Source organism: Cotesia typhae, unplaced genomic scaffold (genome assembly GCF_013202065.1).
Source record: "Cotesia typhae breed Kobodo isofemale line unplaced genomic scaffold, CoteBio_Ctyphae scaffold_152, whole genome shotgun sequence".
In the NCBI taxonomy this organism is placed as follows: domain Eukaryota; kingdom Metazoa; phylum Arthropoda; class Insecta; order Hymenoptera; family Braconidae; genus Cotesia; species Cotesia typhae.
The window spans coordinates 5,309,929-5,326,512 of NW_027423776.1; the positions used below are offsets into that span (position 1 = coordinate 5,309,929).

Sequence of the window (16,584 nt, forward strand, 5' to 3'; positions counted from 1 at the left end):
AATTTACCTTACTTTCATTTTAAATTTACTGTTTTTTGTTCTGATTTTTATTGTTTATTTAATCATTAATAATTGATCAATAAAATAAAAAAAATATTATTGCTAATCAAAAAATTAATTTATTTTTTTATGAGATTTTGTTATTTTATTTTGCCACGTAAATTTAAATTTTGACAGCGGCCATTTTTTCGGGATTCGGTACCTCGCACGGCGTGAGTCAAACTTTGGACTTTATTACGGGATTTCTTTTTATAAAAAATAAAATGTCCTGAGACTTCTTTTTTTTTTTATAATCTTTTATTTAGAGAATGGACATTTCAGTTTTTATTTTAAGTAAAGAATATTTTTTAAATGTGTTATATTAAAAATTACTAAAATATGTCAATAATTTTTGAAAAAAAAAAAAAAGACATTTTTATTTTTGAAAGATTTATTGCAATAATTTTAAGAAATGTGAAGAAATGTTTTAAATTTAAGATTAAAAATATACAAATTGTAGATAAATTTTACAAAAAATTCCCTCCATGGCACTTTTTTAATAATTTATAGACAATTAAAAAATCTTAAATTATATAATTTTACTATTTTTTATATCTAAAAATAAATAAATCTTTATTTATGTATAATTATCGAAACATTTGGTCAATTATATTAATTTTACAAAAATTATAAAAATTTCTTTCAAATATTTTATATTTATTATTTATCAGTGATGTTTTTGTCTATTATTATTATTATGCATTCCAATCTAAACTTAGATTTAAAAGTTTATCAAACTTCAATTTAAAACCAATAAATAAAGTTTCTGATAGTTAACAGAAAAATGAACAATTAGTAAATTAAACTTTTACTAAAAATACGTCAGTTAATGAAAAAAAAAAAATTATTAATAATGAAAATTAATACTTTTGTAAATAGAAAAAAAAAAAACGTGAAAAGAATTTGAACAGTATCAGGCACAAAAATTTAAAATTGTACAAAATATTCCTAAGTGTGCCGAAAAATAAACTCGATTCAACAAAGATTGAATAACCAATAAAATATCAGTAAGTAGTATTATTTAGAACATTTTTTTCTTGACAGCAGTGTAGCGTTCCATGTAGACCTCGTATCCTTCTACATCAGCAATTTTTTTATTCTCAAACAAGTTACCCTCTACAGTGATATTCGAAATTTTAGACTCCTTGAAAATCCTTGTGGGTATCGCATTAAGTTGCAGACAATTTTCTTCTAGCCTCAAGGTCTTCAATCTCGGGCAGTCGGCCATCTTGTCGGAGATCGCCGAAATTTGATTTTGGTTTAGATTTAACTCGATGACATGCAGCTCGACAACTCCGTCTGGCACACAAGTCAACTTATTCTTAGACAAGTCCAGAGCATCTAGGTGCTTCAGTCCGCAGAACATCAACGGGAATTCTGTCAGCTGGTTCTCTGATAAATTAACTTGCTTCAAATGCGACAAATTAGACAAACTCTCCGGCAAACTTTTAAGCTGATTAAAACTAGCGTTAAGTATCTCCAATTTAACTAAATTACCAATTGTTTCCGGCAGTCTTTGTAGCTTATTGTGGCTCAAATTAAGTTGCTTGAGGATTGAGTAAATTCCTATTTCGTCAGGCAAAACCTTAAAACTATTTTGTGACAAATCAAGCGTACGCAATATCTCCGACAATTGCTTCATGTTCGCTGGGATTTCCATCATCTGTCTGTTGGATATATTTAGGATTCCTGTTTTTTTCGCCGTTTCATAATGCTGCTTTATTTTTACTGTGTTACCCATGATTTCCTTTTTCATTTAATTTTTTTACTTATTTTTCTTTTTTACAATCTCTCGTTCTCCAATTTTTTTTTTTTAATAATACAAATAGGACTTCAATTTTTTACACCTGAAATAATAAAATTAATTTTATTAGTTTTTAAAACAATTGATAATTATTGTGGAATTAAAATTGTAAGTTTAAATATTGCAGATGTTTGATAATTGTTTTCTTTTTTATATATAAATATTAGAAAATAATTCAAAGAAGACAAATACGCATACGACTAAAGTTAGCCGATATCTAAAAATTTTCAGAATTTTTTTTTGTTGAAAAAATTATTACAAAAAAATAAAATTTGCACGTGTAAAAAATTTCAAAAACTGCAAGTTTAATTTTTTAAAAATATTTTTTTGTTTCAATTTAATTATTAAAGAAAAAATCAAAAAATTTAGAACGTCAGCTAACTTTAATGACATCAAATACTCCAAAAGTGACCTTTAAATGTTCAGTTAATTTTAAAAAATAAATTCTATGAATACACGTATTTATATGTTAAAATTTTTTCCTTTAAAAATTTATTAGATTTAAGAGAAAAATATATAAGAGTTTGTTAACATCAAACTGTATAACTGGTGCTAATAAATAAATGAATAGTTTCCAAATTTTTAAAAATACGAAAATTAAACATTAAAAAAAATTTTTCATTTTTTACCTTACACAAATAAAATTTCTGTCATAATTTTTTAAAATAAAATTAAAAAAAAAAAAAAAACAATCTTTATGAGAATAAAAGTATTTTTTTTGGTTGACATTTAATCATTGATTAAAAAATAATTCTCGCACGTCTACTTGAGCCTGTCATTAAAAATTCACACGATTAGTACTGTTACTATAAAAAATTAACGATTAAAAACAAACAATAGTTCTTACCATATTTTTTAAAAATAAATTTCAACAATTAAATTCACCCGCAGAAATTTTTCCCAAAAGCTTCTATGACATTTTAAAAAATACATAAAGAAACTAACAATTTTAACAGTCAAAGTAATTTAGATAAAAATAATAAAAATTAGTTATGGTTAGGTGTTGAAGTGACAATGACAGGTGAGGAGAGCAACAATGCAGTGAGAATAATTGTCCCTAGAAAATGTCCCCAGGGACAATCTAAAATTCCTAGACGAAAAAATAGTAAAAAAGATGGTGGGAAAAATTCGGGTGATTGCCAGCAGACGGCAGTAAGTGCGCGCGCATGAATGAAGATGGTTGACAAACATGAAAATGTAGCGGTGGAAGTTGAGTTTACTTTAGTATTTAAATAAATAAAACGCATGTAGTGCGTTGATAAATGGTGTTATGAGTTATAGTAATAAAATGGTTAAATAGTGTTTAATGTTATTAATAATACGGTGTGCTGTGATAATTATTAATTAGTGAGACGATCACTCACGATGGCTGCCACACCGAAGCTGGACAAGTATTCAGGTATTTACCTTTTTTATCTGTTTACATTCGTTTTTTGAATTAACCCATTTTGTTTTATTTTTTAGGTTTGAAATTTAATTTTTATATTTTATTGCTCTTATTAATAATTTTTTTAAAAGCTGATGGCACGCGGAAGTTTTTATTGACAAGACAAGTGTCTTATCGCATTTTTTTATAAGTGATGAAAAAATTTCTAGATCATGATAATGATTGGTGAGATAGTCATGATAATAAATGAGTGATGATTCGCGGGCGCGAAATGTCAAAAGCATATGAGAGTTTATGCTCTGCGCGTGCTTGCCTGGGAACATTCCTACTCCATATATCTATATCTATCAAATGTATATATAAATTCGTACAGATATATATATATATATATATATATATATATATATATATATATATAGAAATTTTTTTTATGTGTACTATAAAAAGTACTTGTAATTCCGTTAAGTACTTGAATGAAAAAGAGGTAGTTGATCTATTGAATTTAAATGAGAACTTTTTCATTTTTTAATTAAAATTTTTAGTAGAAAAAAAATTTATTTTAATCGTAATAAAAAAATTTTTGTTTTAAATATATTTCAAGTAATAATTGTTTAAAAAATTTTTTTTAAATTAGTATTTTTATGTAATTAGTTGATTTTTTTTAAATTTAATTATTGCACTTTCTTGTGTCGCAATTTAGAGAAAATTTAGCTGTAACATGTCTTATTTAATAGAGTTACGTAGTAAATTAGCAATGGCTTAAAAGTTTATTCATATTGTAATTTTTAAAGTAAATTACATAACAATACAATTACAAAAATAAAATTGTTATGTCAAAATAAAAAATTTAATTTTTAACTTTGAATTTTTGTTACATCAAAATTTTATTAAAAATATTAAAAATCTAAATATTTAAAAGATACACATTAGTTAAAAAAAATTTTTTTTAATATTTAATTTATCTGTTTAAGACAAAAATTTTAGATTAAAAATAAATATTATTACAATAATAATAATAACCAAACAGATCAAAAGCATGAGAGTATAAAATGAGATTTTCTTAATCAAATGATTAGGGTCCATCGGACTGTACATATATTGTTCAATTGCTCCATCGTGTGTTAAATTAATTCTCCTAATTGAAATAACGTATATTTGTAACGAAAAGATATAACATAAAATTCACCTTTAGCTCGTAAATATCGAGTTAAATTAAAAAGAGAAAAAACTGCAAGAAAAGATGATACGGAGCTTACAAAGAACATTAAGAGTACTGGCATACCCTAAACGCTGTAGTCTCTCTAGTTTATAGCGAGTGAGTGAGGGGTATATGTAGTTTATGGGGAGTGGGATAAATATATGATTGTTATTATTGCTTTATTTTTTTAGGGGTTTTATTTCGAGTTGTTTGTTCAGCTACAAAATGCCTGGGTGCCTACCGAGGCAATAATACTCTTGGCAATTTAATAAACCTAAAGTATAGCACGCGCCACTGACTTTTATTATTTAGTACAGCTGGTTGGTTCTCTATAGCGCTGTGTAGGAGTGAAGTTGTTGAGAATTTTCTTTCACAAATAGACAGACTTACTGTCGTGTGTCCATAAATGATTTCGTATTTAAACTTTTACGCGGCGACTTTCCACAAAGAAATTTTACTCATTGTCGTCCAGCCCTCACCTCGCCGTTCCACTCTTTCTCATATTTTATTTTATTTCATATAATACTTTGTATTTTATTTAATATATACTCGTCAGCAGTTCTTTTCTAGTTGCTTTATATTCTACCAAAGCTATTCGTTCTCTGGGATTCGTTTACAATTTATAAGGGGATATTGTATAGGAAAGTTTTCCAAAATATCAAATTCTACAATTTAACTACTAATTTATGAATAGTCATATTTTTATTTTATTCCTCTGTAAATTTTTTTTTTCCTAATTTAAATCATTATTTTGTTGTAATTTTTATTAATTACTATTTAATTGGATTTAATATTTTATTGTAATTAATGGACCGGCTTTAGCAGGAACAATGTTTGTCTTTTAAATACAAACGTTATTCAGGGAAAAGTAAACCCTTGAATTTCAGTTGTCGTGTTAACTGATACCGCACGACAACATTGTTATTCTAGTGCGTAATTATAGTTAATTCCCGTTGATTCGTTGGCGGCTTCAATCATTGTGTCAACAGTTGGTCGGATCGTGTATCGGCTTAATTTATATATTAACTCAACTAGACTAGAGTAATAAATTTTTAAATTCTTAGATACAAAACGGGTAGATAAAAATATTGAGCGTAAAAAGTTATGATATACGTTTTTATGTAAGTCTAGAAGTTTAAATTTTTTACGTTGAATAAATCGATTTATTTTAAAAAATAATAATTAATAATGATAATAATAAATTCGTAAAAAATAATAAACTACCAAAATTTGTAAATTAAAAAAAAAAATAATTGAAAATTTTTATTTTTTTTTAATTAAATTAAAAAAAAAAATTGTATTGAAATTTTTCTTAGATTTTCATCTTGCATCTTGTAAAAATAATTAAGTAAAGCTGAATGAACGGCGGGTAGAAAAAAATAACTAAAAAACTAGAAAGTAATTTCTTTAGGAAGGTCAATAATTTGGTGGTAGCAGAACAAGTGTGTATAATATAAACGATGAAAGTAGAAAAAAAAAAATTGTCTGCTTCAAAAAGGAACTCATTAAAATCTCAACTACGGGCACAGTCCTAGCGCATTGAAATAATTCTATGCTCAACTGAAGCTTTTTTTCCCGTAACTTTCATTTTTGAATCGTCTATTTTCTTTATCTTCATCTCGGTTATTTTCTCGTCTGCGGGTAGGGTCTAAAGGTCGCATGTGTCTTTGCTTGCACAAGAAGACAAAAAAGGCTAGTGTGCTATACTGTACGGGGTTGAGCGAAATGAGAGGGAAATAAGGGGCCAAAGTAAATGAAAAAAGGTTAAGAGAAAATAAAAAAAATGAGAATGATAAAGGAAAGAAATTTAAAAAAGAATAAATAAATAATAAGAACGAAAGAAAACTATGAGGAAAAAGAAGCAAAGGAAGAAACATAAAAGAAAATCGCAAGTTCAAGATATTACCAAATCCCGTTTTATCTCCTCGTGCTTTTATCTTTTAGCCAATCTTTATTCTCGATATTCTTGTCTCATTCTATATACTCTCGACATTATTATTTTCTTTTTATTTTTTGTTTTTTATACTTGTGCTGTGTTGGTCTGTCGTGTTACTTGTCTAGACGAGGACTTATTTTTTATTTTTCATTTTCATTAGTTAAAACATTTTCCGAGAAAATTTTCCATGTTATGAGATAAAAATGAAAAAAAAAAAAAAAGTTAATAAAAAGTAAACTATAAATGAAAATACGTCGGCTTTTTAAATTTAAGAGGAATTAAAATATGGATTAACGTTCTGTTTATTTATATTTTCTTGTTTTATAATTCGTTAAAAAACGCACAAGTAATTTTTTTGCAATCTCAAAAAATAAAACAAATAATTGTAAAAATGTATATTTATCTATATAAAGTAAATTTGATTTATATTTAATCGAGAATAACGTTTGAATATTTGTTATTATTATTATTATTATTTGTAAATAAAGTTACTGCTTTCAGAAAAGTACATATTAATTGAATACATAAATTTAATCCTGACCACTGTATCTGTGCAGTATAATCAAGATCTTTTGATAATTGTGATTATATTTACTCTCTAAATATTTAAATTAAATAAAGTTAATTTGAATCCTAATTAATTTTAATCGCTTGAGAAGTATAATGTTATTTTTTGAATCAATATTTATGTTTGATGTCGGTACAAAAGAGATTGACTAAAGCACTCTCATGAGTGTATTCAAACTTTAAACACCTATACTTAATATCTAACATGGGTCATTCTCATGGCAATTTCTATGATCGTTCTTATGAACGCGATGTCAAATGGCGGCTGCACATGCGCCCATGATTTAGCGGGAAGAAGACCGGGAGCCCGGGGCACGAGGCCGGTGGGGACGCCATGAGCGGCAGTTGTACTGGGACTAGTGACTAGTGCAATATACCTGCGTTCTCTTTGACAAATCAATTATTCCTTTGGGTTTTATTATTTGCTAACGTAATTAATCATCAGTTCATTATCAGTTCTTATACTTAATTAAATTCATTGATTCGACATTTGTGCATTAATTTTAAACTTAATATAAATTCGTGGAAAAATATTTAAAACGCTAATAAAAAGTACGTCGTACTTAGCGTTTAGCATCGCGGCCATTGTCTTCAATCGCGTGATAAATTAGACGCAATAGATTATCATTGTTAAAAGTTTGTCAAGAATCTTCAATTCAGCTTGAATATTTATTAATATTTTCAATTCCGTTTATTAATTGATTATAATTGAAATTAGTGTCATTTAATTACATTTTGTAATTATTAATTGAATTTATTCAGTCGTCATTATTAAATTAACTTCACTTGATGTGCCTTATTTAATTAATTTTAATCGTTTTATTTAGTAAATTCAAATCAAATTTACAAGAAACAAGGTACATTAATAAATTCATCTGTTTAATAATTTGTTGAGTTATTCAGAAAATACTTCAATTTAAATAGTAAATTCTCGCGTAAATTAGAAAACTATATTCAACTACTAATTTAAACAAAAGATTCAAATCATTTAAATCAAAAATAAATCAAAAATTCGATCCTCTCGGATCATAACACAACTTGATCCCACTGATCAAGGATTCGATCCCACCGATCAATTCATAACACAACTTGATCCCACTGATCAAGGATTCGATCCCACCGATCAATTCATTACACAACTTGATCCCACTGATCAAGGATTCGATCCCACCGATCAAATTTATAACATAACTTGATCCCACTGATCAAAGATTCGATCCCAGCGATCAAACTTATAACACAACTCGATCCCAGCGACAAAATTCAATACTTGAACCTACTGGTTCTTTCAAACCATTCTAAATACACAGTTAATTCTCTTCCGATTACAAACACACGATCCTTTCTGATCATAACTATCTTTTACATCTCTACTGAGATATTAACGGTTGACGGTTAACCACAATAACCTAACGGCGGCTGAGATCAATTCTCACCCCTCATTGCACAACAGTGCAATTATTATATACATTCATATCAATACACATATACACTCACATATCTCTTAATTGTATTCAACTTCGAGGAGTTTTTCTCTAGCAATTGCTAGAGTTTTCTCCCATTGGGGAATAAATTAATCACAATTATTCACCCCAACACCGAGTTTTTTATTTTAAAATAAATAGATCCTGAACCAATTTCCAACCAATCAACTACATACAGAAGAATTACGGAAATTCTCCTTAGTGGAGAGTTTGCGACAATACAATTTAGCCATACCGAATTTTGAATAAACGAATAAAACTGTTGATTTAGTAATAATATTTTCCATTGCCCTAATTTTATATTATTAAATAAAACAAAACAAAATAAAATCAACTACATCCATCAATTAAACTCTGTTTATAAAATTTTGACTTAAAATTTACCGCCGATTTTACATACTCGTCACGCCACGCGAGAAAACAACAGCTTACAACAATGGCGCCGGATAGGCGTCCCCGGTTTTAATGCAAAAATCGTTACAACAAGTAAACTGCACCGAATTTAATCGTGATTTTTTATAGGTCCATAGCTTATACGATTTTGAAGCCAATAAAAAATAATCAGGTTGTTAGATCAATTTCTATGAGCTACTGTGTACTTAAAAGAAACGACAATCGCGATCGTTCAATAAAAGACCTTATTAAACACAAAGAAAATACTTTCCACAAAACAATTTACTACTATATCACTAAAACTAACTTCAGAGGATCGAATTAAACTATAAAATGACTCAATAAAAAAATCAGATAACTTTTTCCATCGTTTTTATACCAGTAATATCTATGCAAATTACACGACACGTTATCCAAATTTTCGGAATTCTATTGAATGGCATTAAAGATATTTCCAATGCAGTCACTTGATTTTTCTCTTTATACTTGTACTTATTCTCGGCGTTTACATCCGTCTTTTTCTGTCTCCGAGTCAGCTCAATCCAGAATCTCTTCCTCTTGAGTTTCTCTGTGATCCAGAATCCAGATGAGAGAAGAGAGTATATATGCATAAGGAGAAGCATCTGGGTGTCTACAACTATATACAGAAACACAAATTTATCCTCTCACCCAATAGCAGAATGACGTTAACGTTCCAGTCGTCACATCAGTTACGTCGGCCTTTGATTCATGAATATGCAGCTTTCCACCCAGGTACACACACTTTGGTTACCACAAGAAGTAAACCACCCCTGACGATCTACATATACATACATACATTTAATACGTAATACCTAAGGCTCAAATCCACCTCTATGCATATACACAGTATACGCTACACGCGGAAAGTTCACTTAATTAAACTCAACCTTTTATTTCGGAAACTTAAGATGAGTTTAAATCATTCATGCCAACGACTGTTTGTTTTTCTTCTCGTTCTTATTATTATTCTTCTTCATCATCTCGATAGATTCGACATTTAACTGAATTTTTCACTTTACTTCATTTTACTCAATTTTGTACCAATAGGAAAATTTCATTTGTAACTTAATTTATTATTAATTCAACAAATATTTGACAAGACCGATTGGGTTAAAGTAAAGGTATAGTTCTCTTTAACGGAGAAAGTTACTCCCTTCTATTAACTGTAAAATCTGGAAAGAAAGTATTTTATCGATAAGCAGGGCTTAAAAAACCGATAGTCGATAATGGATAAGGATAATCGTAAAAATCCCTTGCGATTCGATATTAAAAACGTCTATTGTCATCTTAGCGTTCTTGAATCTTACAGGACCATAGCAGGTCAAGATCTAGCCTTCATTTGCATCAATACCCTTGGCATATCCGGATGCAAAGCACCTAGGGATCCCTTTCACCGACTTAAGCAGCTTAACCCTCAGGAATTCCGAGTTGTGAAATGGTGAGTTAAGGATCCGGGATGAGTTAGCGTCGGGACAAAGCGGGAATCGACAGACGGAAAGGGTTTTCAAGATATTCTCGTTCTCAGTTAGCGAATTACAAAGGATACTCCTAGTTCCGAATCGCGAACAATTATACCAATATTATTGATTCAAATATTTTAATCCGTTAAAAAAATTGCATTTTTTTTGTTAGATTTCTGTTAAAAATCATGGAAGTTCATTCATAAATGCAATAGCATATACTATATCTTGCAAGCGAACTACCTTATGAAGATCCAATGAAAATTGGTAGTAATTTATCAATTAAAAAAATCATAAAAATATGATAGCTTATACAACTTCATGTAATTTTAGAAGAAAAAAAAACAATTGTTTTCGTTGAATTATAAGCTTGAAAGGTGATAAAAAACTAAAGAACTTCTTTATCAACCAAATTTTTTAAGAGTTCTGAGAAATGGCGGCAGTTATAAACGACTAAAAGCAAAAATATACTTGAAAAAGGCGTTTTGATGTTAAAAGAGCGGAATTATCACAAATTATCATTTAAAAGATAAAAAAATATTCAACGTATTGAAAATTTTATTTTATTTTTTTGTTTCTACCTTCATATACTTACATATTGAACAATAAATTTCAATTATTGATTTTTAAATCATTTTCAAGCAACAGTTTTATTACTAGAATTAAAACCTAAATAGAAAAATTCCATAAATATTATAATGAGTTTAATAAATCAGCATCCTTCCGGATTTAAACTAAAAACTACATTGGAAACAATGAAGATTCATAGCTGGATGCTGAACCTCCGTAATTTTATTTAACCGTTACTGTCCATGTCGTGCAGTAACACAGACATAAATCGAAGAAACGTTAATAGAAAGATCGACGATACAGATGTGACGATAATATGAGAAAAGAAAATCCTTAGAGGACAAAAAAAAGAGACATATGTGTGTGTATTCCCCACACACGACACACAAACATCGACACACGTCCCACACAGGCAACAGATAAATTTTCCTTTGCCATTTTCCGTAGTAGAAATCCGACATTGTAGATTCTACCTCAACATATTGCTTACAAAATAAAGAATGAGCCAGGAGTTTGACCGTAATACAATTCTTCTTCGTTCATATACAGTACCAGCTGGGATGCTAGCTCCTGTTATATATTTGGCCATACATGTATGCTTCACGTGTATCACATATCCCGTATTATACAGAATCTAAAGTCTAGACACCACTACACTCATTTCGATCTTTTATATCGCATTTTTTTCATCCGTCTATGTGTCGCATTTATTTATTTAGTTTCTTTTTTATACTTTTATTCTTTCTTGCGTACGTACCGTTAAAATAGACGAGTCTTATTTCCCGGCCAAAGTCACAGATATTACTGTCTTCTGATCTACTCTGTTAGTTTAGTTGTATATACTCGTGGTGATGCCCACTATTACGGACAGTTCATCTCGGATTTGTGGCCAAGCTGGTCGATTCATTTTGTTACTTCTAACATTTACAATTAATAATTTTATACCAATTAGTTAAAAGAATTAGTGGCTTTGTGCTATTGTTTGCTAATTTTCGAGCGCTAATTAATTGGTTAATACTTTAATTAATCAATCAAGTGATCGGATGTGACATAGTTGTTGTTAATTAATAATTGACACTAATGTTTTCATTTAATTTAAATATTTATGTGATACAGAGATGAAATCTCGGTGATGATTGACAATCAAGGCCTGATCGGTTAGCGGATCTTTAATGGTGATTGCTAGTTGTCACGCGTACGAGTCCACACTGTTGACTGCTCAACGCATGTTTTTTTTTTTGCGTGATAGATAACGGTAGAAGCTTATTTCTGCTTGCTGTCATTGATAAGCGGATTCTTTTTATTATTGTGCTTTTGGAATTGAGCTGTTCGACAAAAGTAAAAGTTTTGAACTTTGATTCTGGGTGAAGTATTGGAAATATGAAAAATTGAAAGAGAACATTTTTGTAGAAAATTTAATACTCTACAAAAAAGGTTTTCATATATTTTCTCATATTATCGTTAGTTTGGCCAGAATTTAAGAAAAATGATTTTTGAATCATCAAATAATTTTAATATTGAAATTGGATTTTTTTTTTTATATTAATTTATTTTTTTAAATACTTTAAAATATTTTAAAAAATGAATTAGTAGAAAAAGAATGTTTGATCTTAAAAATTACAGAATAAAAATAAATATCGATATTTTTTTCAACATAAACAAAAAATTAAAATGAGTAAAAAAATATTTATAGCGAAATATTTATTTATGTTTCCCCAAAATTGAACGTGTGTTTAATTATGTGTTGATATTTCTCGTATATTACTTACGAAAAGGGGCTAAAGAAGCGAGGGATAAACTAATCCACCCGCAAGCTCCTAAATATAAAAGAAGGGGAGGGCTAGAGTTTAAAAGAGACTAGTGAAACTTAAATTTCTGCAGGGAGACGAATATTAATATAAAGCGAAACTAGGTCACAAGTTTATGTTACGTTTAATATAATTATATTATATCATATATCCATTTAAACATAATCTAAATCGGTATTAATTCTCACAGAAGAATTAAAAATTAATGGGCAAAAACAGAAATCGAAGTGGCTGTGAAAAAAGTAAATTGCGATATGAAATGAATAAATAAAAAGCGTTAGAGGACGTAAAAAAAATATATTAAAACACTCGGAACTCGAGCGTTAAATAAATTGGAGACTAGCCGACCTATAGTCGACAGGCCGGGCTTGTTTATTGGAATTTTTCACGGTTGAAAAATCGCCTTGGATCATCGGTCCATCGTGACGATATACTTTGTTGTACTATATCCTATAAAATATATATATAGTACTTTTGATAGTATTCGTGTCTACATATCTAGATCCAAATTTATATCTATATCTATAAATATTGGACTACACGTGTGAAATATGTGTAGACTGTGTTGCTCATTCTCATGGATATAAATCGGTTCAGAGAATATGTTATACTTTGGCTATCACCAGTAGTTTGTTATCAGCAAGTGTGACGTGACAGTAAATTCGCTAATGCTAAAAAAAAATTTTTTTTCTGAGTCTAGATAATCATAATAAGCTTGTAAATTTTTCTAACTAAAATCGGAAACTCAGATGACTAAAAATAACTTGATTAATTAATTTATTTTTATTTATTAATGTCGGGATTTAATTCAACGCGACGACGCTCGCGAATCGTCGCGCGGAGACTAATAGACAGACTTTAGGATTATCATTATAAATTCCAACATATTTATATTTAGCCCTGTCATTCTCGCTAAGTAATATCCAAACCGCTCTTTTGAGACTTTAACACAGTTTAATAATAAAATTAATTGCCAATAAATTATTTATCATTGATAAAAAATTGGAGAAAAATTTTAAAAATAAGATTGTGTAGTTCTGAGAACTTGAATCAACTGAAAAAGTTTTTAGATATTTAATCCAACCACAGACGTATCAAAAAAATTCAATGCGGTCGTTTGCTCGCATTACACTTCCTCATTTATTTTTTACCATTTTTATGCTTCAATGCATTTATTTTTACTCGGTAGGTTGATTTTATAAAAAAAGTTTCTTGATTTTTGTATAAAATTAGAATTTGTCAAAAAAATAATTAAATGATCGACGCCGGGAATCGAACCCTGATATTTCGTGTCTTGTTCTACCTCTTGTTTCTTCCAAAGTAAAATTATCTTTATTCCGTTTTGTGTTTAAAATTTATTAACAATAATGAGTGCAAAAAGTGGTTATAATACGAAACAATCATAAAATAAAACAATGCCTCACTACGATGACACTTTTCTCGACTCTCCGATATTCCGCAGACGTGCGAAAAGTTACAGTGTTTTGAAACAAGACGTTCCAAAATCCAAAACGTTTCAAATAACGGCGATTCCGCTGCTCCTGGCGGTGACCAACCAAAAGAATTTTTCATCTGCATCATCATGCAGCCTCCAAGGTAATAGAAAATAAAAAATATAAGATTAAATGGAATGAAATGAAACAAAGGAAAACGCAATGGCACCATTTCCTAACAATAAAATGAGTTTCTTAAGTTTATAGTCCTTAATCTCGAGCTCGAGCCTGCTATTAAGCGTTTAATCTTGCATTAACCTAAAATAAGTCTTGAATTTCTCTGCGGTTTTAGCGATTGCTATTATTATTATATATATATATATATATATATATATATATATATATATATATATATATATATATATATTTTCTTTGTTTTCGAAAGCCTGTTTATCGCTCGTGCCCAATGGGTGATGTATATAATGGAGGGCCTATATCCCATCTAAATTTAGATTCTGTAACCTTTTAGTGGCACAGTTCAGTTGAAAAGTGCTTCTAAGTAATAAATATATATATATACATACAAATTTAACTTTTATTCTAGTTCTCTATGTAGATTAGTGTTGAATTATTTTTTTTTTAAATAATCCAAATAATCTATTTTAGATGACCTTTTAGATCACTTATGTATGTACATGTGCATCAATACCGTAGAACTCTTTGATATTTTTCAAATTTTCTTTTTCCTAATCAATTTGGTATTTGATATGATTTTATATGAATTTAGTAAAAATTCAACTTTTGATATTCAATCGCGTGAATAACTTCTGAGCTACTGCATGGATAATTTTAAAAAGTCATCATCATCAGTTTTTAACCTTAAAATGTTTCGTCGAATCCCGCAAAGTACTTTAAGATTAGTTGATCCATTTCAAAGATATCGTTAACTAAAAATTTGTAAAAAAGTTTTTTTTTTTCTAAAGTTCCATTAAAAAAAAAAAAAAAAAAAAATTCGTGACATTTGATGATCTTATTTCCTTGAAAAAATGACAAGTACAGAATTGGATAATTTGTGTAGAATTTGCAATGTTACGATATTCAAAAAAGTATTTCATCAGATAATAAATTTTGAGTTTGGAAAATTCAACAACGTAAAAAAAAAAAAAATTAAATTTTTGAGTTTTTATATTAAATTAAATTAAAAGGAAATTGAATTCAATTTTTTCTTATAACAAATTACTTATTTGAAATAATGATAAAAATTATCAGTTCACAGAAATATAAATTTTTTATTAACTACAAATAATTCAAATAAGGGTTAAACATAGTCAACGTCTATAAATTCCGAAATCAGCATATTCAATAAATCAATCCCAGAATATTGAGCTAATACAGATTAATCAAGATTCGGGGAAGGTAGTAACCCTTGGGATTAATTAATAAACCCTTGTTGAATCTTAATCCTAAAATTTATACCAACTAGTATAGTATCTGTCTATCTAATTTATTCATACAACATCCATCTATACATACATACATACGTAGACTAAAACTACACGCATGGAGTAGTATAGAGATATTAGTCTAGTCAGTATTATATGACCCGAGTGTGTATTCTCCAGCTCCGTAAACGCACTCAATATTCAGTCATGCCGTCAATTGTATTAGACAAGACATGAGCAAGCACACCTTCAACAATTAACACCTTCATTCTGAGATTTCCTCTTGGGTTAGCGTACTCATGCAAATTGCGTCTCTCGTCCTATCCCTTTTACTTCTATAGAGATATAATCCTTTGATTCCTGAGAACACTCCTCAATTCCAAAGCTTCTAGTAACGACGTTTAAATCCTCTTGTACCCTTGAATCATAAACAATAACAACAACAACAACAACAACAACATTAATGATAAACTCCGTGATCGTATTAAACAGTAATAAAGATAGCAAATATTTATTTTGCATACAATTTTATAGCGCGTGCTTTACAGTCACTTAAAATTTTATTCTCGAGAACGGAATTCGTAGACTGGCAAGTCGGATTTGGTTGTAGCTTGTTGTCTCATGGCTCAATTAATAAAAATTGTGTCATTTATAAGTTTAAAAGTTCAAGTCAATACATTAACATAATTCACTTCCATTTTTTACTTTAATAAAATTAAAATCGAGTTTACGTTTGAATTTTTTCAAGATCACTTTGAAGTTTGAATCTATCAAAATCCTTTAATTATAATTGCTGTTTGCGTTTCTGTATGTGGAGGTCTGATGGTATGTTTAGTTAATGTTGCCGCAAATTTATGGCATAAAAGCATTTGAGGAATTTTCATCTTTCAACGTTGACCATAAAGCCAGCAGGGACTCAATATCTAGGCTTTCAGCAAATACCCGACTTTGAGCGTACAGGATTTCTTTCCTTTTTTTTTTTTTTTTTTGAGCATTTTATTGATTTTTGCACTAGACAAATGAAAATAATGCCAGGTCAATA

At 28.8% G+C, this 16,584-nt stretch overlaps 2 protein-coding genes across 4 annotated transcripts in view; one reads left to right on the top strand and one right to left on the bottom strand.

The window, feature by feature from the left end:
* Nucleotides 1-658: 658 nt before the first annotated feature.
* On the bottom strand, nt 659-2,848 carry LOC141535794 (leucine-rich repeat-containing protein 57). Its single transcript, XM_074255910.1, has 2 exons — nt 2,691-2,848; nt 659-1,886 (listed from the first exon to the last, which is right to left on the bottom strand). The coding sequence occupies exon 2, from the start codon at nt 1,793-1,795 to the stop codon at nt 1,061-1,063; it is 735 nt and encodes a 244-aa protein (XP_074112011.1). The 5' UTR covers nt 1,796-1,886; nt 2,691-2,848; the 3' UTR covers nt 659-1,060.
* Nucleotides 2,849-3,021: 173 nt separating this feature from the next.
* Nucleotides 3,022-16,584, top strand: part of C3g (C3G guanyl-nucleotide exchange factor) — an 81,728-nt gene continuing 68,165 nt past the window's right edge. For all 3 annotated transcript variants that reach the window (XM_074256473.1, XM_074256474.1, XM_074256475.1), the window contains exon 1: nt 3,022-3,242. In XM_074256473.1, coding sequence (XP_074112574.1) covers nt 3,209-3,242 — 34 coding nt within the window. In that variant the 5' untranslated portion in view covers nt 3,022-3,208. The remainder of the gene's footprint in view (nt 3,243-16,584) is intronic.